Source organism: Bipolaris maydis (genome assembly GCF_028858645.1).
Source record: "Bipolaris maydis strain C4 unplaced genomic scaffold PSV08scaffold_6, whole genome shotgun sequence".
In the NCBI taxonomy this organism is placed as follows: domain Eukaryota; kingdom Fungi; phylum Ascomycota; class Dothideomycetes; order Pleosporales; family Pleosporaceae; genus Bipolaris; species Bipolaris maydis.
This window is the reverse complement of record NW_027093862.1, coordinates 1,950,602-1,967,138: the sequence shown is the minus strand read 5'-3', so window position 1 is coordinate 1,967,138 and position 16,537 is coordinate 1,950,602. Positions and strand designations below refer to the sequence as shown.

General features: G+C 44.3%; 4 protein-coding genes across 4 annotated transcripts; 2 read left to right on the top strand and 2 right to left on the bottom strand.

Annotated features, from left to right (window-relative positions):
* Window positions 1-3,273: 3,273 nt before the first annotated feature.
* On the top strand, window positions 3,274-4,202 carry PSV08DRAFT_296665 (uncharacterized protein; the record flags this gene model as incomplete). The annotated part of the gene is made up of 2 exons (XM_066092610.1): window positions 3,274-3,910; window positions 4,007-4,202. The coding sequence occupies 2 exons, from the start codon at window positions 3,277-3,279 to the stop codon at window positions 4,012-4,014; spliced, it is 642 nt and encodes a 213-aa protein (XP_065949270.1). The 3' UTR covers window positions 4,015-4,202.
* Window positions 4,203-10,781: 6,579 nt separating this feature from the next.
* Window positions 10,782-12,001, top strand: PSV08DRAFT_179420 (uncharacterized protein; the record flags this gene model as incomplete). The annotated part of the gene is made up of 3 exons (XM_014217805.1): window positions 10,782-10,805; window positions 10,925-11,644; window positions 11,675-12,001. 3 exons carry the CDS (start codon window positions 10,782-10,784, stop codon window positions 11,999-12,001), a joined length of 1,071 nt encoding a protein of 356 aa, XP_014073280.1.
* A 191-nt stretch (window positions 12,002-12,192) lies between these two features.
* Window positions 12,193-13,041, bottom strand: PSV08DRAFT_409638 (uncharacterized protein; the record flags this gene model as incomplete). The annotated part of the gene is made up of 1 exon (XM_014217806.1): window positions 12,193-13,041. One exon carries the CDS (start codon window positions 13,039-13,041, stop codon window positions 12,193-12,195), a length of 849 nt encoding a protein of 282 aa, XP_014073281.1.
* A 2,203-nt stretch (window positions 13,042-15,244) lies between these two features.
* Window positions 15,245-16,439, bottom strand: PSV08DRAFT_296623 (RmlC-like cupin domain-containing protein). Its single transcript, XM_014217807.2, has one exon. It carries the CDS (start codon window positions 16,380-16,382, stop codon window positions 15,336-15,338), a length of 1,047 nt encoding a protein of 348 aa, XP_014073282.2. The 5' UTR covers window positions 16,383-16,439; the 3' UTR covers window positions 15,245-15,335.
* Window positions 16,440-16,537: the final 98 nt, after the last annotated feature.

Below are 16,537 nucleotides of genomic sequence, written 5' to 3'. Positions count from 1 at the left end.
ACATATAAAATAGAATAAAATAGCTTATTAGAATTTTTTTTAAACTTACTTTTATTGCCTTTAGAAACGAATTTCTTTCTAATATTAAAATTTTGCCTTATTCTTATAAATTTATTTCTAGAACTGTGCCCTCTTTATATTACTAACTTATTAGAAAATATAATTTTACTAAAATTAATATTTCCTAGCTCTTTTACTCTTTCTTTAGTATATTTAAGTCGATTTTTAGCTTTAAATTTATTTAAAATTTACTTTTTAGTTATAATATTACAACAATAACCTTCTTCTTTTAAAATCCTTTATAAGCTTCTAGTTAATATATCTAGATTATTTTCTTCTAATAATCTTTTATTTTGCTTCTTAGGGCTTCTAGTTAAGTCTCTATTAATAGCTCTTTTAACTCTAGAAGTAACCTTTAAAGCTTTACTTTTTTTCGTTGTTATAGCTTAATTTTTTTCTTTTTTTTTCTTTCTAATTTGAGATATAGCTAAATAAATAGAAGTAAAAGGCTTATTTAATATATTTATAATATCTTTAGTTAAAATATTAGCGTTTAAAAGTCGTTAGATTTCAGCTTTAAAATTTAATAATTTTAGGTCTATTTTAAGAGATTACAGATTTAAAATTTTTTTTCTAAAAGATAATAATATATACTAAAGGATTACTAAGCTAGATTAGTAATATAGCTTATATAAGCAATAGCTACTTTTTTCTTTATTTTTTATTTAAATAATTAAGTAAGAAATATTACCTAAATTTTTAGTCACGTAATCTCTATATATAGTACTAGAATATATATTTTTTTTAAGAAATTTAATACGTCTACTTAAAAGTTATAATAACTTTAACTTTATGTTTTTTTAACTCCTAAGTTTAAGGTAGTTTATCTCCTTCCTTATGCTAACTAAGCAAGCACTAGTCCTATCTAGGTAAAAGTAGAGCTTCTTAGCTTTTCAAATCACTAACCTAATTAGGAATAGTCCCTATATTCGCTAAGTTATACTAGTTTAAAAATAGCAACTTTTAGTAACATATTTTTTCCATGTCACCCCTCTATAGTAAGACTAAAACTACTAAACTATCTAGTAAAATTAAATTAAGCTTTAAAGAGAACTTAAATAGTACTAAATTACTTAGGCTATAAACTTTAGAGGCTACAAATAAGATAGAATTTATTAGTATAGCCTTACTTACTTTAAAGACTATAGTAGCTAGAACTAAACTAAACTATATAGTACTAGCTAAAACTCTATCTTATTACTTAAACCTCTATATTATTAAACGCGCTATAATAAGGTCTAGAGTAGTTTATAGCCTTATAGCTATAGAGATATAAGTAGAAGTATTTATAGAACTTATTAAACTAAAGTTATACTAATACGCTAAATTAACGCCTAAATAAGTATAATAGTCTAAATTAATAGATAAAGAACTAACCTCTCTTTAAGTAAATAAAACTTAGAACTTAGTCTTAAAAATAAGTTAGTATATACTTAGAGATAAGTAAGTATTTAAGATTAAACGTAGCCTCTAAGGTAAAGTTCTATAATATAAGGCTTACTAGATAGTAAGAGGCTTTAAATAATAAGAGAGAATTAACTATTAAAAAACTTTTATATTAGTTATTAAGCCTATAAGCTATAAAATAGTTTTTATAATTACTATTACTTATAATCTTAAAATCTACTAGATAAATATAAAAATAGCTTTTCTCTATAAAAATATTAATACTAAAATATTTATTAAACCCTCTAAAAGGCTAAAAAGAAGTAAGAGTAAGCTATATTAACTTTAAAAAGTACTATATAGATTAAAATAAAGCTTAAGAATTTAGTACTAAACGCTATTAGAATTTATAAAGAGCTAAGAGTTTATAGTACTTATATTAGATATAGATATCTTTATTAAGAACTAGCTATACGTTGCTATATATATTAATAATCTACTAATTACTAGATTAAACCTTAATAAGATTTAAGAGCTAAAATTATTCTTTACTAAGTAGTTTAAAATAAGTAATCTAAAGGAGTACTAATTCTACCTTAGAATAAAAATTATTAGGGATAGGCTAAATAGAACGCTCTAGCTTACTTAATATAGCTACTTATAGTAAGTGCTTAAAGACTTTAATATAGGTAACTATAAGATAGTTATAATACTTATTAGCTAAAAACTTAAACTAGCGCCTAAAGGCTACTATATAATAAAATTAGCTATCTATATTTACACCTAAGCTATTAGTTCTCTTATATATCTTATACTTAGCACTAGGCTAAATATAGCTTTTATAGTATCTTACCTTAGTTACTATATATTAAACTTAACTATATAATATAAGTTAGTAATTAAGTATCTTCTTTACTATCTATATAGTTTATAGAATTTAGTATTAACTTATATAGAGGAGTTATAGCCGCTAAAGAGGTATATAGATACTAACTAGAGGGGAGATATAGTAACGCACTACTTAACCTTAGAATACTTATTTAATCTTAGTAGTAGCGTAATTAGCTAGTTATTAAAGTAATAACTAACTATTACGCTCTCTTTATGCGAAGTAGAGTATATAGGCTAAGTAAAGATAGCTACTAAAGTAATCTAGCTATAATAGCTATTAGTGTTACACGGGGTTTGGTGCTGATACTTCTCTAAGCTCGATCCGGGTTAGGGTGAGTGAGATGGTGTGAAGAGCGCCGTGAGGTATTTGTCTGGCGATACAGTGGAGTGGGCGTGCTTGTATAGAAAGTAACAATAGGTTGACAATTCCTAATCTATATCGAATAGACTAACAAGTATCAATCTTGTGAAGTTAAGTAACTAGTAAGAAAGTACAATTTGAGTTGACCACAACGAGAGTAAATAATGAAATCCATCCATCCTTATATCCTCATTGCTTCTAGTCCTAACATCTGTGACATCTCCCAAATGCCCTGGCATCTTGAGATGTTCGAGATGTCCCTGGCATCTCCCGATGTTGTGGCATCTGCCCTCTTGGCGGGATGTTACCTCTTGGCGAGATGCCAAGTCACGTGATCTACGCCCCGCGTTGATCATTACCTTCTGACGTGGACGTCCATAGGCTCCCTGCCTCCATCCCTTCGTCAAGGAGAGAATCCTTCTTGTTACTTGTAACATTATCCCCCCTCTTAGGCGTATCGTCCCGATACCCTGGATTATCGTTTTGCCGCGCCGCGTGTTGAATCGTCAGCTGCATATAAGGTCGGTGGGCCCCAGGCCATTGTGTCCGTCCTTTTCCTGACTCTAGCCTTCCTAACCATGCCCAAGGTCCAAAAACAACGTGCCCCCCGTGCTCAAACTTCGACTGAACAGAAGCGTGCTCGTGCTTCGCGAGCTGAAGAGGAGGGTGTCGAAATGGATTTTCGTTGTAAGCGCTGTGAGGAGAAGAAGATACGTTGCTTCGTTGAAACGTCCTCCGGCCGTTGTGCTGGGTGTATCTCGGTTGGCGCTGAGTGTAGTTTGTTTGTCTCTGAGAAAGAGTGGGAAGAAGTCCAGGCCGAATGTGAGCGCATAGAGTTAGAGTTGGCCCAGGCTGAAGAGCGTCAAGCTCTAGCTGCAGCTGAGTCGTCTCGTTTGCGTCGAGAATTTCTGGAAGTGAAGAATAGGAAACGTGCCTTTGCGCGTCGTGATCTTGCGATAATCGCCGTCCAAGATCGTGCGAAGGAGCAGGCCGAGGGGAGCTCAGCCCCTGGGGGTACGGGCCCTCCTGTTGTCGAACCACCGCTATCCGAACCGTTGGCTGATTCGGGCTGGTTACAGGCTGATCCTCTTGATTCTTCTTTTGACTATTCTTTTCCTCTTTCTCTCCCCGTGGAGTCCGATTACTCCGCTCTAGGGTTGACTTTTGTTTCTCCGGTTGTCTCCGGTGGAAATCACGTACCAGTGACTTGCAGTTCGTCAGATTTCCTTCAGGTTCCCAAGTGTTGTGGCTCTCGGGCCATCCTTGCCACTTGACCAAGTACTTCCACTGACTACCGATTTTCCGCAGGTCCCTAATTTCTTCGACCTCGTATTCGTCGTCTTCGAGCTCTATGTCCGTTGCTAGCTCGGCATCTGGAGGTGCTGGCTCCAGGAGTTTCTTGTGAAAGACAGGGTGGATTCGCATGCCTTGTGGGAGTTTCAACTTGTAGTTTACTTTTCCTATTTCCTCTAGGATCTCGAATGGTCCTACTCGGAGGTTGTCCAATTTCCTGCATGGTCGTTTAGTTTTCAGGTTTTGTCGTGACAAGAAAACTTTGTCCCCCTTCTTAAAGGTTGGTCCCTCAATCCTTTGTTTATTCGCTGCCTTGGATGTCGTGAGGTTCCGTTGAGCTAGGTTCTTGCTCAATTCTTCGTGCAAATCTCGCATAAGCTTCGCTTTGTCGTCTGCCCCTACCGCGATACTCTCAATGTCCTTCGGATCTCGATGAGCTACCGGCTCATATCCGTAGTTCGCGTAGTGCGGCGAATGCTTCGTCGTTGTGGATCTCGTGCTGTTGTAGGCCAATTGCGCTGTCGGCAACAACTCTACCCAGTTGTCCTGCAATTTGTTGGCGTACATCCGTAAGTACTGTTCTAATGTCTGGTTTGTTCGTTCCGTCTGGCCGTCTGTTTCCGGGTGAAAGCTTGTCGAAAGCTTCTTTTTGACACCTAACTTCGCCAGGAATGTATTCCAGTATTTAGACGTAAACAGTTTATCACGATCGGTGATGAACTCTTCAGGTATCCCATGCTCTGACACTAATGCTTTGGTGACTTCGTACGCGCATTCTTCTGCCGTAATAGTCTCTTCCGTAGGCACAAACTTTGCCGCCTTAGTCAATCGGTCCACGATTACTAGGATTGTGTCGCAAAATCGAGCTGATCCTGGTTCCAACGATCTCGGGAGCTTCACTATGAAGTCCATCGTTACACTTGTCCATGGTCTAGACGGCGGCTGTAAGGGTTGTAACAGGCCATAGGGCTTATGTCTCTTGGGCTTGTTCTGGTGACATGCCAAACAGTTGCCTAGTATCTCCTGCACCTTCGTACGCATACGTGGTATCGCAAACACCTTAGACAGTCGTCTAACCATTTCTTCGATTCCTGCGTGTCCGTATTCCGTGGACTCGTGCAGTTCCTGTATGAGACTCGATCTCATGTGTGGAGGTACATATGTTCGATCCTTCGAAACCATATCTCGGTACTCCCGTTCGTCGTTCAACAGTTCGTCGGAGCCTGCTTCGTCGGGCTCGAACTGCCAGCTGGCTGCTCGCTGCTGCCACTGTTGCTGTAGCGTTTCTACCTGCTCGGCCACCTTAGCTACCTTAGCTAGTTCCGGCTGGTTGTACTTCAGACTGCCATCGGGCATCGTCTTAAGTAAGGCGTCATGTGGTTCCTTATGACCCTCTTCGCGCAAATCAGACCTTCTACTTAAAGCGTCTGCTGCTCCGTTGAGCGTCCCCGCGCGGTGCGTTATCTTGAAGTCGAACTGAGCAAGCGTCTCAGCCCATCGGACTTGTCGTCGATTGAGTTTCTTCGTTGTCATGAAACTCGTCAGATTCTGGTGATCGGTAAAAACCTCGATCGTGTCGGGGAGTCCTAACAGGTACACCTCCCATTGTTCAAAGGCATCGACTACTCCAAGTAGTTCCTTATCGTGAACATCATAGTTAAGTTCTGCTCCTGAGAACTTCCGTGAATGGTAGAACACCGGTCTCCATTTCTTATCCGTGCACTGCTGTGACAATACAGCTCCGAGTGCATAGTCAGACGCGTCGGTCTCGACTCTGGTGGGTCTCTGAGGGCTGTACATCTCTAGTACCGGCGCCTCCAGGAATATCTGCTTGATTCGATCAAAAGCCTCCTGATGTTCCTGTTCCCATCTGAAACCTATTTCCTTCTTTGTTATCTCCGTAAGGGGTGCCGTGATCTTCGAGTAATCTTTGATGAACTTTCGATAATAGTTCGCAAATCCTAAGAAGGATTGAACATCCTTGACTGTGTTGGGTTTTGGCCATTCCTGTACAGTCTGTATCTTCTTTGGGTTCATTTTCACTCCTTCGGTTGAGATGATAAATCCGAGGAATTCCGTTTCCTGCGTGTGAAACTCACACTTTCCTGGTTGAAGGTATAGCTTGTATTCCTTAAGCTTTCGTAAAACCTTCTTAACATGCTCGACATGTTCTTCGCGTGTGCCGCTGGAGTACACTAGTACATCGTCCAGATACGCGGTAACAAAGATTCCGAGGTATTCGTGGAGCGCGTTGTTGATGACTGATTGAAAGGTTGCCGGCGCATTCGTCAACCCGAATGGCATAACCGTATACTCGAACAGTCCATACTTCGTCTTAAACGCCGTCATCCACTCGTGACCTTCTTTGATCCTGATTCGGTAAAATCCTTCCCGAACGTCGAACTTCGTGAACCACTTAGCTCCCTGGAGTCGATCCATGAGCTCTGTAATTAGTGGTAAGGGATATCGATTCTTCCGAGTAACGCTGTTCAACCTCCTGTAGTCGACACATAGTCGCCACTTCCCGTTAGGCTTCTTTACGAACAATATAGGCGAGGCCATCGGGCCTGATCCTGGTCGGATAAATCCCTTTTTCAAGTTCTTCTGGAGGTAATCCCGCAGCTCAGCATCGTGCTCGGGCGCTATAGGGTACATTCCTCCTGGGCTCAACTTCGCTCCTTCCTCCAAGATGATCTCGTGATCCCAATCCTGGTGTTCTGCTAAGTCTGTTGCTTCGTTTTCCTCGAACAGTTCCTTGAACTCTGATGTTCGGTATTCTGCTGGAACCGCCAGCAATGGTTCGTCATAAACGGACGCAACCTGTGGTACCGGTCCTTCCTTCGTGGTCGCGACCTGCCGTATCCAAATGACTCCTATTCTCTGAGGGTCCTTCGCATAGATTCTCGCGATCTTATGCGGCGAAATCACACCGAATCTCCCATCTGGGTTTGCGCGTTGATCCGTCGGGCGTGTTTCTCGTCGTATACCAGCAACCTTGTGCACAGGTTCTCGGCTGTGTATCGATTTCTTTTGCCAGTCGATGGCAGGGTTGTGCTCTAACAACCAGTCGTAGCCAATTATCATCTCGGTCTCACCAAGATCCATAATACTAATCTTCGTTCGGCTTTCTTGACCAGCCAGGCGTAACGGTACTGCCTCGGTCTCAAGTCGAATCCAGCCGTTCCCGTATGTCGTGGGACTATCGTCGGCTAATACCACTCGCATCGGCACCTTCTTGGTCCGATAGGGTATGTTGTTCTTCTCCACCACTCGGGGTGAGATAACGGTTCGTGCGGCCCCACTGTCTATGAGCGCCGTCACCTTGTGTCCGTCTATAAGTACCGTAGCCTGCAGCCGCAAATCTTGCGCTCCCAGTTCGCGTACTTCCTTAAGGGTCGTTTTAGGACTGCCTTCACCAGCGTGACCCTGTCCCTGGCGGCATCCTAGTTTTTTGTCTGCTCACTTCTCCTCTTCTTAGGAAAGTAGCCTTCGCCTTTCTTGGCGGAATAGTGTATCGTACACTGGTCGTCGTAACAGAAGCTCCAATGGGTATTCTGGTGCGGTATGTCTTCCTTCGCAACCTCCCTCATTGGCCCCGGCTTCTTCGTTCTGTGAATCGGGCATCCGTCTGCCTCACAGATGTTTGCTGATAGGGTGCTATGGAGGTAATCGTTCACTCCGCGAGCGTCCTCAAACTGTTGTCGGTGGAAGGTACATCCCTTCCTGCAATGCGTCCATAAGAGTCGTTCGTGGCTCTTTTCTTTGTTGGACCTTTCCTGACCCTGCCTAGGTACCCTAGTCGTCGTGACTCTTGGTCTTGCAGCTCTGTGCATCCTGCAGTTCTTCGCATTGCATTCCTCGGCGGATATCGTGCTATGGTAGTAGTCGTCTACCTTTCGAGCATTCCGTCGTTGTTCCCTGTGGAACTGGCAATTGGTCGTACAATTGATCCAGCATAGCTCTTCGTGAGCTTCCTTTTCTCCTGGCTGGTGCACCTGGCGATGCTGTACTCGACACTCGTTATGCCATAAGTTGATGTGGCAGCAATCGTCCTCGTTGTTCCTGGTTTCTTCTCGCTTCCTCAAGTGATAATCACACTGTCTTGGGCAGTCAACCCAACGTAGGCGCTCGTGTTGCTCCATTCGTTCCTTGAACGTCCGAGGCGTCTCCTCGTCATCAGATTCCTTGAATCTGGGTTGTTCCTGGGCAGCCCTGCAGGCAATCTCATCTGCTCGGGGTCCCGTGATTGTGATTCGTCCTTCGATATCGCAGTCGTTGGCTTGGTGCCTGGTATTTCCACAAATCCAGCACTGTTGGTTTCTTAGGCGGCGTAGTACCTCTGCCCCTTCAACCTGCCAATCCGTTGGTAGTGGTTCGTCCCACTTGAAGTCTTGGAGTCCTATCGCCTTCTGTACTAGCTCAAAGGCCTCATCGGTGGCTTGTCTTGCTTCGTCGTACAGGTCTAGGTCGCTGAGAGTCTCGTCTAGTTCCTCAGTCGGGTATGGTGTTGCCATCCGTAGCATTCCGATCTTAACCGCTCCTTGCTTGACTTCATTCTTCGGGCAGTCCCTACGGAAGTGTCCTACTTCGCCGCAGCGGAGGCATGCCTTACTGTCGTAACGCTTCTGGCGTTCTTCCTTGGAAAGACCGTCGTTAAACTTTCCTCGGGTTTTGTTCTTATCCTTAGACTTGTCTTGTACCTTGCCGGTCATGTACGTATCTCCGTCGTGATCCTTGTTGTTCCGATACCTTCGGGTGTTGGCGAAGGGTGGCCCTGGTCGATATCCTTTCTGGGCTTCCTTCCGTTCCCATAATCGTGTGTCGATTCTTGTTGCCAACTCGATCAACGAGTACAAATCCTTCGGCTTGTCGTAGTGTACAAGTTCGTCCTTGATATTTTCCTTCAGACCTGCTTCGTATACCGTCCGGAGTGCCGAATCGTCCCAATTGATTCGTGCCTGTAGTTGCTTGAACTCCGCCGTATAAGCTGAAACTGCTCTGGTCTGCTTCAGGCGAGATATAGCCTTCTCCGCCTGGCTTTCCGCGTCTACCTCCCCGAAGATGCGTCCCAATTCCTCCTTGAAGTTGGCCCAACTGCTGAACAAGGTACGCGTCTCGTCCTTCGTTCCTTTGTTGTCGATGTCTGTCAGAAAGTCCTCCACATAAGGTTGCATCCAGCTTGCCGCTTTTCCCTTCATGTGAGTGTTGGCCATAAGTATTTTTTCTTCGTCGTTTGGCACATCGTTGTAGCCGCAGTACAACTCGATGTTGGTGAGGAACGTCCGTAACCCTTCGCGGTTACCATCGTATTTGTCTGGGGTCGCCATCTTGGGTTTCTTGATAGGCTTTTCGTTTGGTGTGGCCATCAGCTGACTCGTGAGCTGATTGATCATCGCTTGCATCTCGGCCATCTGCCGTGCATGGATCGTGGCCTGGTGCCTAAGATTCCGCAACTCTCGTAAGTTGTGAGCGTCGTCGTCCACCTCGTCATCACTCGGGGTCAGCATCTCGTCATCGATTGCTGGAGTGGGCACTGGTCCGGGACTCTGGACTGGTCCACCGGCACCTGCCTGCGACTGAGCCTGGTTGCGAGACATCCTTGAATCTTAATCGGGCGTCCTAATGTTAATCTTCCTAAGTCCACTGAATCCGTGGGTGGTCAAAGTGTTACACGGGGTTTGGTGCTGATACTTCTCTAAGCTCGATCCGGGTTAGGGTGAGTGAGATGGTGTGAAGAGCGCCGTGAGGTATTTGTCTGGCGATACAGTGGAGTGGGCGTGCTTGTATAGAAAGTAACAATAGGTTGACAATTCCTAATCTATATCGAATAGACTAACAAGTATCAATCTTGTGAAGTTAAGTAACTAGTAAGAAAGTACAATTTGAGTTGACCACAACGAGAGTAAATAATGAAATCCATCCATCCTTATATCCTCATTGCTTCTAGTCCTAACATCTGTGACATCTCCCAAATGCCCTGGCATCTTGAGATGTTCGAGATGTCCCTGGCATCTCCCGATGTTGTGGCATCTGCCCTCTTGGCGGGATGTTACCTCTTGGCGAGATGCCAAGTCACGTGATCTACGCCCCGCGTTGATCATTACCTTCTGACGTGGACGTCCATAGGCTCCCTGCCTCCATCCCTTCGTCAAGGAGAGAATCCTTCTTGTTACTTGTAACAATTAGCTAATTTAAACTAAGGTAAGGGTAATAAAGAGCTAACTACTATTCTTATAGATAACTAAGGTACTATTACTCTAGTAAGCAACCTATTTAACTATAGAAGAGCAAAGTATATTAATATTAAATAGCACTTTATTCGCGAAGCGTAAGAAAACGGCAACGTTAAGGTTAAATATATTCTAATAATACTATAAGTAGCTAACGGCTTTATAAAGGCACTACTGCAAGAACCTTTTAAACGTTTTTATATAGCCCTTAAGCTTATAAGTAAGGTAGAAAAATAAGCACTCTTCTCCTTTTTCCTTAATAGTTTTAGAGTTTAATAAGGCTAACTTATAAGGCTATAGATTATTAGCTAAGGGGGAGTATTAAATATGTGAAACGTTAAAGGTGAAGGAAAGACTTGTGGGGTGGCTGGGTACCAGCTACCTAATATTCTCACCTATATATACTCGCGCTCTAACTACCTTAGTTAGCCAATGAATCCATTATCCAACAAGACTTACCTGCAACAGCAAGGTCGATATCGGCCCGGTCCTTGCCTTGTAAACAACCATGTCTTTTCGGTCCTACTCAGCTGCCAAAAAGACCAAATCTAGGCTGTGAGATGTTCAAAATGAAGATAATTGAAGTCAGATGTTGAGATGGAGCCAGGTCAAGTTTCATGAAGATCCTAGGGTCTCGGTAAGATGATAGGTCGTTCCCACCTCGTACCGTTAGTAGGAATGTAGTAGTAAGTACGTAAGCCAGACCCCGCACAGCAGTTACTACTCGTGCGCAGTGTCTGCCTATTTCACATCCCCAACCACCCGCTCAGTAGACACAACAATCATGCTCAACGGAACACCAACAACAACTCAAGCTCAGGCATTTGGACCTCTTCCTCCTGAGCTGCTTCTCAACATCTTGGATCAGCTCGTGGAAACGTGTAACAATCACCACCCTGTGGCACGCTCACGATTCGACAAAATTACCAAGACACTGCACTCTCTCACGCTAGTCTCGCGCAGTGTTCACCCGATAGCTACTGAGTATCTTTACTCAAATTGCGTGTGGCTGGATTGTCCAAGGGTCTTGGGCCGCTTTTGCACGACATTAGGACTGGATCATCAGCATCAAGCCACTGTACAAGAGACCAGAAGACCCCCCAAACCTACTTTCTCGCGATACATTATGTCGATGCACATATCACCCATACCGACAAAAAACCCGTGGGGGGATGATTGGGCATCCTCTATCAGACTACCGGCAATCATCAACCTATTCAACACTATTGGGCCTAACTTGAAAAGACTTCATCTCAACCTGAGTCGGTTCGGATTCAATTGGGATGTTACAGATAGCCAAGGTTCGGACATCATTGATCCAAACGTTTACTCAAACATGTTGCTTCTGGAGGAATTAATCCTCTCCTGCGACATTGTTCGCCATTTCCCCAACCCGCCACCGAATATTAAACGACTTGCCATAGTTACTGATCATTTCAGAGATGCAGAATAGACCTTCTATCGTTCTTTGCCATCACTCGAATCATTGGTGCTCTTGTGGCCAGATGGAAGGATAGACAAACATATTGACACCTTCTTCGATTTGTACGAGGGGAAAAGTATAGACATCATTCTTGTTGACATGGTTACATTTGATAGAACACTGGTCGCGATACGCGACCGAGAATCAAATGACACGGTGCGGATATGGGAAGCCTATACGCCACCAGGTTTTGGAAATACATCCGACGAGTGGATATGGGATCAAGGTGCTGCAGGCACACTATGGGACCAGAAGCAGCGACGCATTCCATGGTTGTCAGAAATCAAAGGACATTAGTAGGGTTCGCACACAGTAATCTGGGTACGACAACTTTGCATGGCTAGATAGGTGATCATCATATTCATCTGATCCAGATTCGCATCGGTTTCGACGCTATATCTTACGATGCCGACTGTTCAAAGAGGTGATACAGGAATCGAACAAAGTTTTCTGGTTCATGTTCAACAGGCTGTGTGCGAAGGCCCCTACTAAACTTGCCTCGTCGCCAGTCGCAAACAACCGCTGGACATTTTCTGCTTCAAGGTATCCCTCTCCAACGCTTGTCGCATATTAAGCTCAAGCTCATTAATATCCCATTCAGCACGCAAACTATTGCCCCTCAATAGATCCGCTCGGCCGCCACCCAACCAAACAGAAAATAAGCCGGCCAACTCCGGATCACCAATCTCGAAATGGCCATGTGCGAGCCTTGTCCACCTCACCTGTATTGGCCCTGAGTCCAGCGAAAACGCCTTCATCATTGGATACTCAAAGGTCAGAAAGTCTAGAAGTCGGCAGTCGATCTGTTGGGCGAACTCATGGGAAGAGACCCCTGGACCAACGTAGAAGTTCGCGCCCGATGTTATTGAAATGAATGTACCAGTCGGCGATGGACCGAATGTGCGCAGGTATTGGTGGGCAGTGAGATGTGTACTGCGAAAGTTGGTCATGACATCGGCCCACCACAAGTCGTTGTCGTTGATTGCATCCAGGTTCTCAAGATGTGCAGTACCAACATTCGCGATTGCTACATCCAGTTTACCAAAGCTTTCCTTTGTAGCGGAGAAGAAGTCGTTTATATCAAATGAACTTGCGGTATCACACGTCATGGCGACAATCGGGATGTTGGGGTTGATGCATCTGATTTCCGAGGTGACAGGTTCGAGATCCTCTGTGTTGAGGCTGCTCATTGCGATCCCTGCGGCGTTTGCTCCTGCCCATGAGATTGCGATTGCTCGGCCAATTCCGTGCGAAGCATTGGTGATGAGAACGTATTTCCCAGCTGCGCTGCGCTGTACTGCTTCAAGTGCAGGGTACGGTTCTCGGTGGCAGATCATCGTCGGATGGGCTGTCAGCCCTCGAAAACCAAAGTGGAAATATCTTGAATCCATGGCTCTTTCTATCATCTCACACAATATTATCAGCGGCGTCAAAAAAACGAAGCAAATCCCAGCTTCCCACCTCCCTCGAAGTTCGCGCGCATTATATCTCACATCTGCCTTGCTGATGCTGCTAGTCAGTCAGCACTTGCTCTTGCATCGATCTGCAAGATGATATGCCTTGCAGTAATGGCATACAACCAAGGTAACATTGTTATTCCTTCTCATCCAAGCCAGCAGGGCGCCTAACACATCCCCACAACTCAGCAACCCTCCAGCAAAGCATCCAAGACCCTTCCCTGCAGCTCTAGAATCCAGGCACCAATTTCACTACTAGTTCAATCCCACTCCGAGAAACATTGCAACACACCACTTTGCATCTCACGTCGTCCAACCAATCTTAAAACGGAACTGCACGCGCTACTGCAGTTAGAAGCCACAGATTAATCAACCAACAGACAACAGGGAAGCTCGGAACTGTGAGAAATGAGAACCAATCGATTCTCGGGTGTTCGGCCCTGGAGGGATTGCGTGCAGAAGGTTATGCAGCCACAAACGGAGCTCGGGTAAGGTAGGATGGGGCGGTGCAAGGCGGCGAAATATGGCCGGGGGGAGCAAGGTTGCGGGGTAAGCAGGAATTGAGTGTGGAAAAAACAGGTAAAGGGTTCTACTTCCCATTGCGATACTTGTTTGCGAATTTTACACCATGAGTAAGGAACCACACGTCGAAAAAAAAGAAAAGAGATAGCGGAACAGTTTACAGCTAATAAGATCGTTAGAACTACCCGTTGTGTGTGTGTGTGGAGCGAACCTTGATTCCTTATCAAAGCAATGTTTATCTATTGCCTTGATTAGATTTGAAAAAAAAAATCCAGAAATTTGATGACAAGCAAAAAGTTGGAATGTACGACTTCTTGGCTCCTACTAGAGTTATGCCTACTTCATGGTCTTAGCCACAAATCTAGTTGTCCGCACACCATCACTTTGCCCCGATATTTCATGCGGTCGCGCAGATAAATACTGGCTGCTGAGATTGCCTCCATTCGTACTTTTAATCTGAATATTCCGAGCTATACTTATGAAATCAGTAGCTATACATCTAGGCTACTTCTATTGCACACATCGCGGTAATGCAATACTAGGATCAATCAAGTTAATGTCAACAGGAGCTTTCCGTTCCTCTAAACTTGCTAGAATTACAGATGCTCGTATAAGTTCTCTTATAGAACCCTACATAGATCCAAACAACTTAGTATTCTGCGGCCAAACTAACAACGAACCCAAGAACATACATGACCATTTCTATCTCTAAAACTACTGAATCGCGGCGTTGAAGTAGCTGGAAGTATGTATTCCATTATCTACCAAATTAACATCTCACGTACCAAGTCCCTTATACCTAATCTCCGAAAAGTACAGCGGGCCGCGCCCAGAGCTGCCAGTTTACGAAGAAACGCAATATCCGAGATGCTACGCTACTTATTATCCTGAGCTCTTCCATAATTGAATCGGTGTCGTTCTCATATGAGAATAGTAACTAATCGTGCTGAAAACACCGCTGCGTCTCGTTGTAACAAGTTCCCGCTTCAGTTTCGCATGTTGCTGCTTGGAATTTGATAATAACAAGTGAAAAAGTACAATCTGAACATACGACTACGGTTAAAGTGGGCAGTTGTAAATGAATGTAGAAAATGTAGGCCGTGATGCATGGTGCAACAGTCGCATCAGGCTTTTCTCTTAACCACATGCCATGGTATGAAAATTTGATGTTCCCAGCTTCCTGTTCCTTGAACGTTCTTTGTTATTCCAGCTTCTGGTTCCTGGTGTTCTTGCATGGGAGCTGTGACTTTCTGTTGATCCAATGTTACGTTTCCATCATTTTCTTTGTTTGTTGAGTGCTTTCACTATAAGTTGAATGCTCACATGAGATATATTGACATTTTAAGATGGGATTCGGATTTAGTAAAGAACATGTTTTAAATTGTTTGCTTGCATTTGATTCTAGGTAGTTTTGTGCGAGACTTATTCCAGTGCGAAATACTTTGGAAGTTCAGGTACTTCAGCAAATGCTTTTCGCGTATTCTATTCTATTTCGAATACCTACATGGAACGATCGTAAGTATAACCTGGACTTACAATCAATGGGAAACCCCTTAAGATATGTTTAAAGGAAGTTAATTTGAAATGCTACAAAACAAGCAAAGCTACTTAAAAGGGTATATACAAAAAGCCTCCAAGGCTGCGACCGCCACTTAATGTACCATGGTTTTCCCAATTTCGCTTTCCCAATTCTCTGCTCTCTCAAACCCATTAGAGTGAGTTTGGTAGTTCATCATAACCTCCATTACCTGGTCTCTCGAGTTTACCACGAACGGGCCATATTGTACAACTGGTTGATCCAATGGCAACCCAGCAATCAGCACAAATCTTGATTCTTTCTCGGCACTCTCCTCGACTGATATTTCGACACTGTCGCCACTGCTCTCAAAGACGACATTGTGGTATTGTTCGATGGGTCGTGAAACGCCGTCGGATGAAACTATGATTGTGCCGTCGAGTACGTAGGCAAATGCGTTCCAGCCTTTGGGTAGTGGTTGCTTGACTTTTCCACCAGGCTGTACAGTAAAGTCCAAATACCAGACGGGTGTGTAGGCCAGCTCCTTGAGACTCTCTACGCCATAAGCCTGGCCACTAATGACCTTGACTTTCACCCTGCCGTCGTCTCCGGTTGCCTGAGGTATCTCTTTGGCACGAACGTCCCGATATCTTGGCTCGCATGTCTTCAGCTCCTTGGGCAGATCAATCCACAGCTGCATGCCGACGTTAGGAGTACCGTCCTTGTTCTGGCGGGGCATCTCTGCGTGTACAATCCCGCGTCCTGCGGTCATAAACTGCAAATCGCCTTCTTCGATTGTGCCCTTACTTCCAGTAAAATCTTCATGATCTACGGCTCCAGAGAGCAAATAAGTGGCCGTCTCCATTCCAAAATGCGGGTGATCTGGGAATCCTGCACCTGGAGGAATGGCGAAATGATCGAGCATCAAAAAAGGTGAAAGATTTCGAAGTTTTGGCGTGCCGATGCTCCGCCTCACTCTGGCGCCGGCACCCTCAGATTGCTCGACTGCGAGGAATGATTTGGCAATCTTCCGAGGCGCATTCGTCGTATAGGCCTCGTCAGGAATGACGGGGAGACCGCGGAACATGCTAGACGACATATTCTGGGTAGGGATGCGAAATGGATTGGTGACGTTTGTGAAGGCAGTAATGTGTCTAAGAGAGCTCGTTACTCGTGAGAGCATGTACTCGTTGTTGTAGATAGCAAGTGCGATCGCGACGATTGCGAAAAAGATGGATGTGAGGGTTTTCATGGTGCCGGGGGACGCGCTATATAGCGGAGGCGACGAGGGCAACTAGAATCTTCGGACGCGCATTCGATGCGCGTGTGAGTGGATGA